We start from the raw sequence: 12,820 nt of genomic DNA, 5'->3' as shown, positions 1-12,820 counted from the left end.
CTAATGTGTTTAAAATGTCAATCCTTAATTTTCTCTGCTTTGCTCTGGCATGTCTTTATCTCTTTTGTTTCTAAATGCTTCAAAGTCTGTGAAGCACATTGAGTTGGCTGGTCTGAAATGTGCTACGTAAAAAAAGCTGCCTTGGTTTTTCTTTGGCTGTTTTGTGTTTTTGCGGATGCTATTACAGAAAGGGTACCTGTGATGACACAAATGTACTGACAGATTTACTTCATTTGAGTTTTATTTATTTATTTTGGGGGGAACAGAGTGAGTGTGAAACAAATCAATTAAATTGCCTCATATGGAAAAAAGTCACTATTAAAAGAAAAACTCCAAGGGTGAATTTAAATGTTGAAAGTGTGTGCAGTGGAAAAGAAAAAATACAGAATGCCCCCACCCCCAAATTGTGCGCGTGTGTGTGTGTTCAAACATTTGAAAAACGTTATACAAAAGAGGAACCTGCTTGATAACATGCAAACGCCAGCTGTACACCTTGCCATTGTTCATCAGTCTCACATAACCAGTACACCTAAAAAAAAAAATAAAAAAAAATGGTGCACCACCATCAGTCATGTTAGAGGCAGACAACATAGGTGAGGCATCACCAAATGTTTCTGTTTAGGGACCATCTTTTTCTTAAAAAGAAAAAAGTATGACAATCTTTTTCATTTCTTTCAAAGCAGCAGTCCTCCCTATCAATAATTCGGACGTTGTTCCCCTCGCAGGAATGTGCCTTCTTCTTGAGCTGCCTGTCGACTACTAAACAAACTGGCGCTCCAAATGTGTAGTAATATAAGATCAAATACAGATGTGGACGGCGAACAACATAGATCGTAGAGAGCGCTAAGCGTTCATCGGAAAAGCTGAGGCAGCACTTTAGTTTCCTCTTGTGAGTCCAAAAGTCTACTTGAGGCCTTGAAGTGAACGTCAGCTTCCATTTCAGACTTTTTTTGTTAGCGCTTGACAGGTTGTCAAATGTTTGACCAAAGAATCCTATCGAGATGTCAAAACAAGTGGCCTATTGATTTTTTTTCACGTTGAACGAGCCCTTGGCACGTCTGCATCATCGTCCAGTTGGGAAATATTTTATTTTTAATACAATACGGCTGGCATCTCTTCAGAATTTCACATTTTCACCTCTTGCTTGGTCACAAATTTTAGCTGATGTTCATGTCCAGCGATTATCGTGGAGTGAGAACCCTGCTGATTTTACACTCTCCCTGATCACTTAATGACTTGATGGAAGATTCCCGTTAATTTTGTACCATTTTGGCGGAAAATGTCCCCAGTCGCTAATGTAGCTAACAGTTCCTTTCTACTAACGTCGCCTATGTGTGGAAGTGCGGTTTATTGTTTTAACAGTCAACTGTTGAAAGGTTTGTTCCTTATTTGCTCATTTTATTGCGTCGCCTGTCGCTGTGATGACATGTATGCGTATGATTATTTTTTTCTTATCTTTTTATCTTATCTTTATGGCGGTTATCCGTACACGTTGGTCGCACACATCCTGCATCCCACATTGAGGCAAAGCTCCTGAACCAAGACACAAAAATGTGCAAAATTCTGCTTTGGGATAGAATAAAATGAAAGCTGCATTGAGAATTATAAAAGTGTGCTTAAAATGAGAGAGAGTAAAAACTAAAATCAGTGTTTTTCGATATACATCAATGCATTGGCATTTCCTAGGTGGATCCCGGACATGTTTATAATAGTTTGGGTTATTTCATGAGCGTTTGCTTTTTTTCAATTTGGCTTTTATGGTTTTATTTCAGTTAATTTTCAGCAGATTTGTCTGTTTGTTTTTATCTTTCCTTCATTTTAGTTGTTTTTATTAGTTTTAGTATTCGTTTTTTTTTTTTTTTTTTTTTTTTTTTTAATATCCTGTAATGAAGCAAGTACAACTTTCAAATGACTATTTGACCGTCCATACCAAAATCATTTTTAAAATGAACCCTGACAGCTCATATCTAATATTAATTGGTAAAGATAAAAATGAAGGAAATTTTTCACAAAAGTAGTTTGTCAATTCGTTTACATTTTTTAAAATCATTTTTGTTTTTATTTTATTTCGTAAATGTTTTTTTTTTTTCAATTGTAATTATTTCGTTAGTTTCTTTAACTTTAACCTTTAACCTGCCTGTTGATCAAACGCAAACAAAACGTGAATGTGTTCCCAATATAATGAGAATAAAAAGCTATTATAAGGTCAGGATTTTACTCTGTTGTCACTTTTTTAAACACCTCCAAAGATTAAAAGTGATGGTGTGTCATGGAAAAAATCATGCGATTTGGAGTGCGACCTGTCAACGGCATCCTTGTTCTCACGCTTAAGAACTTCACCTCAACTTCACAACCTAAAATCCATTTCCAGGCAGGAGTTTTAGCTCCAGTGCCCTCACAGCTGCTTGTGCGGGTCACCAAATTCCTAAAGTGGGATATTGAGCCAATGTGGGAAAAGAAGTCATTTTGTTGGTGCACAAAGCGGCCGCCACACACGTTTATCTGGGCTTCATTTGTCTTTGGTCAACAGCTGAGCTTTCACTGCAGGGTGCCATTCAAACATTCACAAAAGACCACCCCCCACCTGGACTCGAGCAGGTCCTTAACGGCGTATTCACATGTAATGAGAACCATTACTTGCCCAATTAGTCCCTCGTTAGTGTTCTGCAGTGTAACACCTCACGGCATTGTCTCTGTTAATGTGCAAATAAATGTCTGAGGTCACCATTGGTAATGGGAGGCGTGTGTGTGTGGGGGGTAGGTGTGTGAGCGTGTGTTTGTGTGTGGGACACATGGGCCACATACCGTGGCTTCGCCTTGGTCAACCTGCTGACAAAAGAGCTCAGCGATGCTGAACAAAGCGAGAGAGCGACCAGCGTGACCTTTCGGGTCAGCTGAGAATGAAAAGCCTCCCAGAGCCCACCTCCAACACACACGCATACACAGAAGCAGCCATGGGAATATGGGACGAGGTGGAAGAAAGAAAGTGGTTGTGGTTGGAATTCAGGGTCATGCCTTCCTCTCCACATTCCTCCTGACAATAAAGGGTGTCAGCGCTGATACAAGAGCATCCATTCTGCACACCTCACATGCATTAAATCCCCCCCCTAGAGGCACCACTCGCTCAACTCTTGTGACGGCGACCACATGAATATATTTTACTAGCATCACATGTGATCCTCCAACACTCTCAGGTCCATGTTGCGCACATGTAGAAATACAAAGTCGTCGACAACGAAATCCACCAGTCATCCTTGTATGTATTTGAGCGTCTCAACTCGTCACTGGTAGTCACTTGCAGAAAAGAGCGCGTCTATTAAAAGTTAGGTGACTAATCAAGAAATAGGCTGAGCGGGCTCAGTAGGTCAAATTTGTACTTGTGTGTTACAATGGGAATGGAATGTGTAAATGAGGTGGCACTTTCTGGAAAGCGCAGAAGAAGCTAAGAAACATCGCAGTCGTCAGGCAGACTTCTGGTTCCTCCAAAGTCTCGTTTCAGGAGAGCCCAAAAACAACCCATTGTCAAGGAGCGCAATCCATTTTCAACACTTTAGATTGGACAATAATTTGTATAAATAACACACTAATAATAGATTTATAAAAAGAAAAAAAATCCATATTGTGACATTCAAGGTTTCGGCCCAACGCCAGCCATACTCTGGCTTACACTTGCTGCACGGTTGTAAGAACATGCTGACGTATATTTTACTTGTCACCGTTTCATCAAGCCATTTTCTCCACCTCACAAGTTCTCAAAAGGAGAACGTGTCATGTCTGTGGCACCAACACCGAGTGCAAAGCATTTAATTGGTGTCATGAAACAAACCAGAATTCAGTCTGAAATGTCTTCTTTTTATTTTTTGGAACAATACTTTTGGCAGAAAAAAAGTAGAACATGATAGTTTTAAAGCAAACATCAAACTTAGAAAATGATTTGTCAGCTGTCACAAGAAAAGTCGCATGCAGTAAAAGCGGAAAGAAATATTCATTCTTCATTGTGGACTTAAAGCCAGACACATTTCAAATAAATAAATAACTTAAAAGATAAACGTAAACTTAACAGTTCTATACAGCTTTGGAACACTGGCAGCTGGCTGACAACCTTTGGTCACTTGACGCTTTTTGATTTTTGCCCACACAGTCTTGAGAGGAAGTGATGTCACAGTTTGCTCTCCTCCTCCTCCAGTGGCTTGTTCAAGCCCGGGATGAATTTGAGCAAGTGCCTCCGGAAGCTTCTGTGTTTCCTCTGCAGCGAGTTGAAGCCCGGCAGTTTATCGACAGCGACGGGCGGCGCCGAAGGCCCGCGCGTGTAGCTCCGAGTGCTGGCGCTGCGCGTCAACTGCGTCTTGGCGGAGGCAAAGAGCTCGCTGGCCGGTCGCAGGCGCTGCTTCCTCGCCGGCGGTGGCTGTTTTTGCCTTTTGCCCCCGCCGGCGTCCGAGTCGCCCGCGTGATACAAGCACGTCTGGTAGAGGGGGTCGTCTTCGGTGGCCGTGCTGAGGACGCTGGCGCTGCTGCTGGTGCTGCCGGTGCAGTGCAGGGAGCGGCGAGCGGCCGGGCTGGGTGCTCCGAGGCTGCCGTACACGCCCGCCGACTCCAAGGACTCGTACACGGAGGCGTCGCTCATCACTATACCTGCGATACATGAGTGATACGGTTAGCGGCACCATCAGCAAGTTTGATGCGGTGACGCATGCTCAAAAAAGACCACGGCCTAATTCAAAGATCACGCTACATTGCCTTAGATTATTTACACATGTAGGGTGCGCTCAAGACCACATTGTCCTTGATGGCTATGAAAACAAGTTACGCTCGCTCTCAAATACAAAATTAAACATGTTAGGTTTTTTGGAGTCTCAACTGTTTAATTGGCTTACAAAGACCGTCTGTTGACTCAATTGTTTAAGAGATCCTACGCTCAGTTTGTTGCTTTGTTGGTTATAGTTTAAATTATCTTCCTTGTTAACAAGAAAAATGTACGTTGATTTATTAAAGACAATAGTGTCTTTTTTTGTTGTTGTTAGAAATTATGAAATGTGCTATATAAATTAAGATGCATTCTATTGTATTAAGAAACGCACACTAAGATTATGGTTGACTTTACCGTTTGAAAATGGTCAGACTAAATTAGCTTTCATGTTTTGAACTAAATTAGCTTTCATGTTTTGAACACTTTGATGTTAACAAAACACCAGGCATGCTAGTTTAGTTTGAACCAACCGGGCAAGTTTAGCCGACCAGCAAGTGATTCCCGAAGAAAGGATGCGACGTACCGTGAACAAGCCTCTGCTCCTGCACCATCAACGAGCGATACTCATCCCACTTCTCATGCAGAGTTTGCTGAAAAAAAAAAAAACAAGACAATCACGTTTACTCCCAATGAGAACGTAAACAGACTTCCTGTCTTCCAGTTACTGTATTTTCTTGCTTTTCGTTTCAATCGTCCATTTTTTTATGCTGTCTGTCCTTTTCCTCTATCTGGATGCAACCGGTCACGGCAGACGGCAACCACACACCGAGTCCGAGGTACATTAAAGGTTTCTTCCTTTTCCTTGCCTCTGCCGCCTATCGCTTGCTCATGCGTGGTTCAGGTTGGTCTCATAATGTTCTCCACCTGTTATATGTGAAGTGCCATGACATAACCTCTGATGTAAGTGCCGGTAGAGAAGTAACATTCAAGCGAATTACTGAACTACATTGCTCGGTGCCTTCTTTTATAACATCCACAGTTGGAAATGACCATCGTTTAAGTGCGTCTAATGCAATAGGTTGGTGGTTAATCTGTAAAATGTTGGATTAGTACGTGAGAAGGCTGCTGGCTGGTGGGATTAGCGGCACAGCTGTCGGGATCTTTTCGGGGGGGAAAGTGGCGCGGCTCGGCCACTTGACAGGAAGCTGCTCCAACAGCTCAGATGCAAGAATGTGAGAGAGCATGTTGGGGAAAACGCTGATGCAACAGGTGGAGTGACAGGTGTGGATGGAGGGCGGGGGGGTCTAAACCCAGCACACTTGTTCGTGTGTGTGTGCGTGCGTGCGTGTGTGTGTGTGTGCGTGCGTGCTGACTGCCGACTAACGGGCGTAACAACTCACCTTCAGATATTGCAGCCGTGCCTCCAGCTCGGCTTTCCGGATAGAGTCGCTATAAATCGTCTCCAACCTTGAAGGGAAAAAGGCGACAGGATTTAAACAAGCGAAAGAGGAAGAGGCTATTTAAAAAAAAAAAAAGTCTACAAATGTGGGAAAAGAGACATTCAACTTTATCAAAGACACTTTTCATAAGCCAGAAACTGATTAAGCACACGGGTCATAAAGAGGAACTACACATTCCCGCTGTGTGGTTATGCGCCTGCGTGCTCTGTTCAGGCCAGACAGATTGTTGTATAACTGCTTCATGTCAGTCTGAAGAAATCACCCGCCCTGCCGCTTTGATGCGGTTCACCTCACATGCGACTGCAGAAGCTTCACGACGGGGACCGCTAATTGTGCATCTAATCTTTTACAAGCGACAGCAATGGAATGTAAACTACACGCCAGACAAATGGTAAAAGGACTTTAATATGCTGCAGTATTTGCCGTTGTGAAATGTGATGTTGGTGTCAAGAAGGTACATAGATCAATTAACATAAGGGAAATGTATTCCATACTATGATGTCAATATGGTACAATAAAGTAAAATAAATACGAATGTACATTTTGAACATATGGGGGATCAAGAGTCAATGTCTGTATTGCCCTGGTACAATGTTGTGCATGAAGCTTAATAATCAATATGTTCCTCGACATATACAACAATTTGTGAGAGATTATGATCAATATAGTAAATGAAAGAAAAAAAAAAGTATTTTGTGTGTTGAACTTGTTTGTACCTGAGTGTGTTTCCACACGCCTTGATGAGCTGGACGATCTCCTTGTGTCGAAATCCCTCCACGGAGGCCTCGTTCACGATTGCGATGGTCTCCCCTGTGACAGCGCACACATTGGTCACTTGCTTCCATTTGTTTTATTCCACACATGGAGAAGACGTGTGTGTGTGTGTGTGTATCTCTGAGCGGAAGTGGAAGTTTTTTTTGTCATCGCCAAAGCACATTTTCCTGCCAGGACTACATTGAGTGCGTTCATACAATAGAGCACAAGAGGAATTTAGGAAGTGAAACTGAATCGATAGAAAGAAGGAAGTAGATGGCGCAGTGACTAGCTTGGAAACATTCTTATTTCGTTCTTTCGGCTTATGATATCAGCATGGAAAAAAAAAAACATGAGCCATCACTGTTTGGTAGAGAGTGACACTAAAAATAGCAACCATTTCCCAATAAACATTTCATGCGAATGCCTACAGATGATGAGGCAAAACGACACTAGAAATAATTGCGGACAATAGCTGAGACACTAAACTGTCCGCGGGTGTCAATGACAGAGTTGATGTTTGTCTACAAGTGTCCTGTGATTGGCTAACAAGCAGCCAGCAGGCTCCAGTTCACCTGCGACTGTAACCGAGAAAAGCGGGATGGAAAATTTGGCACCAAACTTTGAATATTCGTCATGCGTAACTTTTTAAATGGCCAGTATAGTGCGGATCAAATAATGAACTCTGGGAACTTTTAATAGCATTTGGCTTTTTCATTTTCATATTTGTGGTCAACTCTTATTTCGACACTTGAAGGCCCATTAAGAATGTTACTTTGAACATTCGCTGTACAGTCAATAACGGTTTTATGATCTTACCATGTAAATTAATATTTTGACATAACACAACACGAGAAGTTTCAAAGCAAGAACAACAGATTTGACACAAAGGTTGGGTTTTACCTTCGATAAATCAATGACGACCACAAGAATGTTGAGGAGAATTCAGCAGACTGTGGTCCAATCCCACATGCTTCTGCCCTCAAGTAACACAGTTTTTGGCTTTTGTGCTCTCGTCTTCCGCAAGCATGTGGTTAGCACGTCTGCCTCTCAGTCAAACATTCTCGCTTCAAATTGGAGCTCTGGCCACTTCTCAGTTAAGTTTGGATGAGCTCGCCGTGGTTTCTTCTCAAATCCAAACGACGACTAAATGTGGTCATTTGAGTGCGAATGTATGTGCCTTGTGGTTGATTGCTGACCAGTCCAAGTAACCCTTGACCCACCCAAAGTCTGCCGGAAAAGGCTTAGCTCACCAGAAACCCTGAACAGGATGAGGAATACTAAACAATTCGATGGATTTTAAACTTACCAACTTTGAGTCCTGCGAGCTGCGCCGGACTGTCGTCGTGCACTTTACACACAAACGTGCACATTTCCACCGTGTTTTGGTCCTGATGATGCAAGCCGTACGTCTAAAAAACACACAAGACTGAAATTTAATAATAAAAAAAGAAACTTCCTATTTCCTGGCGCGCAGCAATCCGCCACATGATTGATGTCACTGCACTGGAAACGTTGGCGCCGTGTGACGCGGTGCTGATATCGCGACCACAGAACGACGAGTTGAGGAAGCCACTGTGGACCACAGACCATGTGGCTCAAGATGAGATGTCGCGTGTTTGAAACTTTTGAATTACCAAACAGAGGACACTCAGGAGTGCAGACGTCCACCAAGGTTTAACAATCCTAAACATTACGTTCAACACATGTTTTGATACCGTTTCTTTCCCTTCAAAAATTTGCCAGTATCTGCACTTTTAATGTGATCTCATCTGCTCGAATCGCAAACACAGAGTAAAGAGCCGTTTTTCTTTGCATCTTCGACGAGTTCTTTCGAGGACACAGAAGAAATAATTAATCGCTGATCAAGTGAGCGAGAGGACCCGTACAGCCCTGACACAATCTTCTACAGATGGGACTGTGGCTCATGTGGTTGAGACGCTTGGCACGGACAACACCGCGTCCGTCCAATTGGTTTACTTTTCCACGAAAAAAAAAAAACGTCTTTTGGAGGACGAGCGCATTTCAGTCGGAAGATCTACCTTCAACAAGGACGTTTTGTGTGTGTGTCACAAATGAACACACACACAATTTCAAGAGTCACTTGGGGACTGTTTCGAATGGAAATGCATAACGTCGCCTTTTATTTTCAAACCACATTTCATTCCGTGCTCTCCAGTTGGTTCATTTCGAAGCAACTGAGACAAGACTTTTAATTGACATTTTCATGGAAACTATTGAGTTCATAGATGTTCAATTACTTCTTTCAAAGAATGAGGGATCCATGTATATGTGGAGCCATTTCCCTCACAATGTTAATTATGAAGAAAAAGTGTCTGTCGCCGATCAGGCTGGACTTGAGTGGCGCTTATGTAAAATAACTAACATAAGGTTTTGTTGTCATGACAGCGACGACTGCCACTTCCTCATGTGCTCATTACATCTGTCAGCAGAGTCACGGCAGACTTCCTCTTGTCGTGATATGGACAAAACCCACATGTCACCAGGCCGGGCCGCCTGATCAAAACAAACGCACCATGACGCACATCGCACGAGGAACAGGAAAGTCGACAAGTCGAGCAACCAAAACGGTGGCCCAACTGAGCCGCCGTTCACTTCCTTCTAGCGCCAAAATCGTGGGCGGAGAGCATCCAAACCATAAAAAGAACAAATATGATGTACGTTTGTGTCAATAAAGCACGCCACTTTATCTCACATCCTTCTGCGAGGACGCTATTTTAAACTGGACAAACAACATTTTTAAAAATTGAAAAATGACTGATTCGCTTACCTGAATTTCAAACCCAAACGTTTGTTCATCCATTTTCTCCAAGACCACCACCTTCCTGAAGATCCGCGAGGAAAAGGCAGATTGATCAGAATTTCTAACTGGTAAATAAGCAACAGCAGACCCACCCAGATTTCACGAATGACGAGCCTCATTTTTACCAAGTGGGACATTTCAGATTGATAAATCCTAATGAAGATTTCCGCAAGCTATTTTTCCAATGTGACACTAAAGTGGCCATTTTGTCAACCAATCAGCGGACAGCACGGCAGTGTTTTTGGCAAAAGTACTGTTCTAAAACTACTCCATTGCAAAAGGCATGCCAGCAAAAGATTTTAAAAAAAAAAGCTTGTGTTGTATATGTTAGGAACCTTTACACTGGAACCATCAAGAAAGGAACCAAAATCTTGCGGGAGGCTTCCAGTGGGAATTATTTATATATCTTAAGAGTGATGAACTTCTTTTTACACTTGAGACAGCAGATGCAGATGCGACCCAAATTCAGTTGAATCTTAATTCCTTTTGTCATCAGCTACCAGGAATTTCATTTACATTTTATCAATAAAAGTGGTAAACTTCATTTTACATGTTACTGGCATTGCACAGTATGTTAGGAATTGATCATATTGAGTGTTAGACTCATTTCTATTATTCACAAAAGGAAAAGTTATTTTTGTCAACCAATGTGTCTGACAAGGGGCTCAACAATATGTGAGGTACTCGTGTGGTTTGCTCATAAACATTTGTCCAACATGTACGAACGAGTTGTATCGTCAAATTTTCACCTCTGTGGTTCTGCTGGTGACTGGATTGTGGGTTTCCATTTCTGCGAGCCGCCAGCCTGCAAAAGACAAACAAGCACGTCAGACACCTGAATTATGAGGGTTTCCCCGGGCCTTTCCTGGGCACACCCACTTTGTGTTCACCGCATGAACCGGTCTGTCCGGCCATTGCACACGTGCACTACACAATTGTATTTTTAGACTTCAGAGTCATCGATCGTCCACACTGAAACTAAAAATGTGTGTTGAATTTCTGGTTATTTGCTTCAAGTAGAAGCTAACATCGCCTTTGCACATCATTAGGGATCCAGGAAAGAAAGGTGGAGAGTCTTTCACAGTATGTACATTAAGCCCAAGTCAAGCTGGAGTCAGGACCAGCGCCCACCAAAATAAATAAGGACTGTATCTGTCCACAAGGCTTTACTTCTTAGCTCTGTTCCAACTCAGGCCTTTTCTGATGAAAGGCCGCTTTGTACCGGCTCGTAAACTGTTGCTTTCTTTAAGTCTCCTCACTTACAGAATTGTCACGCAGACTTCTCAATGGGAGCATTTATTATTCCCCAATAACCCACACAGGGCAACATGTGAGGAGGGGGCTAAAGCGGGATGGACTACCCTCACATGCTCACAATGCGCCCTTGTTGCCCTCCGGTATGGACGCTCAAGTCGACTTTCTCAGCTCCCAAATGTCCAACTGGCACTCAAATGACTTTTGGGCTCCAGTGAGGGACAACAGCCAGGAAAAAGTCTCACCGTTAGCCAACGTTATGCAACGCTTAATAAAGGTTATGTCACTCTAGCTATGGGTAAGAGGCATCCTTTACAACATGGCGGGAAAAAAAACATGCTGATGATGATGCTGTCAAGAGCATGTCAGGCCAAGCCATTCACAGAATATCATCGCAATATAATAATAATAATAGTATAGTAACCGCCTCTATCATGAGTGAATAGAGTACCATACATTACAAATCATGTGAAGTAAGAGGATTCAGAGTTAGTTATGAGGAGTTATTTTTTCACACTTGTATGACACTTAAGTGCGCTAAATACAACTTAAATGTCCGGTAAAGGCACATAAGGTTTAATAATGTCAACAATTTGATCCAGGAGCTGTTTGTGCTCAAACTTTTGAAGGATCCACTGTATAATGTAAGTCTAGAGATGACATCAAAGCAATATGGTTAGAATGTTAAGCGGTTTGATCCTCCCGCAATGTTGGAAGTCACGTGTGAATTTTACTTTAAAACAGCGTGAAAACAAATGGAGACTTAAGTAAAAAAAAAAAAAAATACACGCTTACACTGAATATTACGAATTTCGACATAAAGTCAGCGGTGCAAAGAAGCGAGGTACAAATCATTTTGTTGTAGCGCAAAAGATTGAATCAGCATTTCTACTTTTCCGAAATTAAAAAGATACAGTGTTAATACTGTTGCCACCTCTGCAAATAAGTCACACAACATGAATCTTACGGTGGTTCCATTCTGACTTGTTTATGCGTGACTATTACTGTGACGTCATAAATAAATGCATTACCGTATGACGTACATTGAAGGTTTACAACATTAGATTTGCTAAAAATACAAATAAAACGCACGAGATGAATAAATAATGCATTTTTCTCATAATAATCCACATTTATTTCAGTTCGTAGAACTTGGGACCTTGTAGTAATGTGTTGAACCTTTATCTAAGTGTTACTTTTGGCTCTTGAACATACCGTTTAATTAATAGCTACGCACGAACGTTTTTTCAATTTCTAATAAAAAATTTCTCTTCATTAAACAAATAAACAACCATACATTATTCTACAGGTGATTCTTTTACCTTTCTCAAGTTTCTGGGCAGAGTCCCTCCCGAGTAAGCCAGCGTCTTGTAGTTGTAAACCTCCGAGGAGTCGTTTTTGAGCGGCGCCGTCCGCTGGCAGCTGTCCGACTGGGACGACGGGAAATAGACCTCGTTGTCCGGTGGGGACGCCGCTGCACTGTCCGGCCCGTTTGAGTCGACCATCTTCAGCCTCCGGAATGTCATGACGCTGCCCAAAAAGTTTGCTGCTAGTCCTCCGAAAAGCGCACAGGCGGACAACGCGGACCACCGCGACAGACGTCCAAGTAATTGGGTGCGCGTGGTGCGTGCGAGTGAACAGAGTATGTGCGTGTTGTCTCAAAGTGTAGTCTTTGGGAGGGAGGCAAAGCCAGGGGGCGGGGCTTGATCGAAAAGACGCAAATGTGCTGTGGAAGAGTATAGGAAGTGTGGCGTTGAGGACACATGGGACTTTTCAGAAAAGCGATCCCTAAGACGATGAAAGGAAAAGTAACTGAAAGACGTCTTGAAAATCACGAGTGTG

The 12,820-nt window shown here is 42.5% G+C and overlaps 1 protein-coding gene across 1 annotated transcript; it reads right to left on the bottom strand.

Annotated features, from left to right (window-relative positions):
* Positions 1–3,831: 3,831 nt before the first annotated feature.
* On the bottom strand, positions 3,832–12,654 carry tamalin (trafficking regulator and scaffold protein tamalin). The gene is made up of 8 exons (XM_088289322.1): positions 12,301–12,654; positions 10,474–10,529; positions 9,692–9,746; positions 8,210–8,312; positions 6,864–6,957; positions 6,088–6,154; positions 5,271–5,337; positions 3,832–4,632 (listed from the first exon to the last, which is right to left on the bottom strand). Exons 1-8 carry the CDS (start codon positions 12,502–12,504, stop codon positions 4,160–4,162), a joined length of 1,119 nt encoding a protein of 372 aa, XP_088145448.1. The 5' UTR covers positions 12,505–12,654; the 3' UTR covers positions 3,832–4,159.
* Positions 12,655–12,820: the final 166 nt, after the last annotated feature.

Source organism: Idiotropiscis lumnitzeri, chromosome 3, assembly GCF_059441095.1.
Source record: "Idiotropiscis lumnitzeri isolate Australia: NSW breed Sydney's pygmy pipehorse chromosome 3, RoL_Ilum_1.0, whole genome shotgun sequence".
Lineage (NCBI taxonomy): Eukaryota > Metazoa > Chordata > Actinopteri > Syngnathiformes > Syngnathidae > Idiotropiscis > Idiotropiscis lumnitzeri.
The sequence above is the reverse complement of the archived record's forward strand: the minus strand, read 5'-3'. Positions and strand labels throughout refer to the sequence as shown.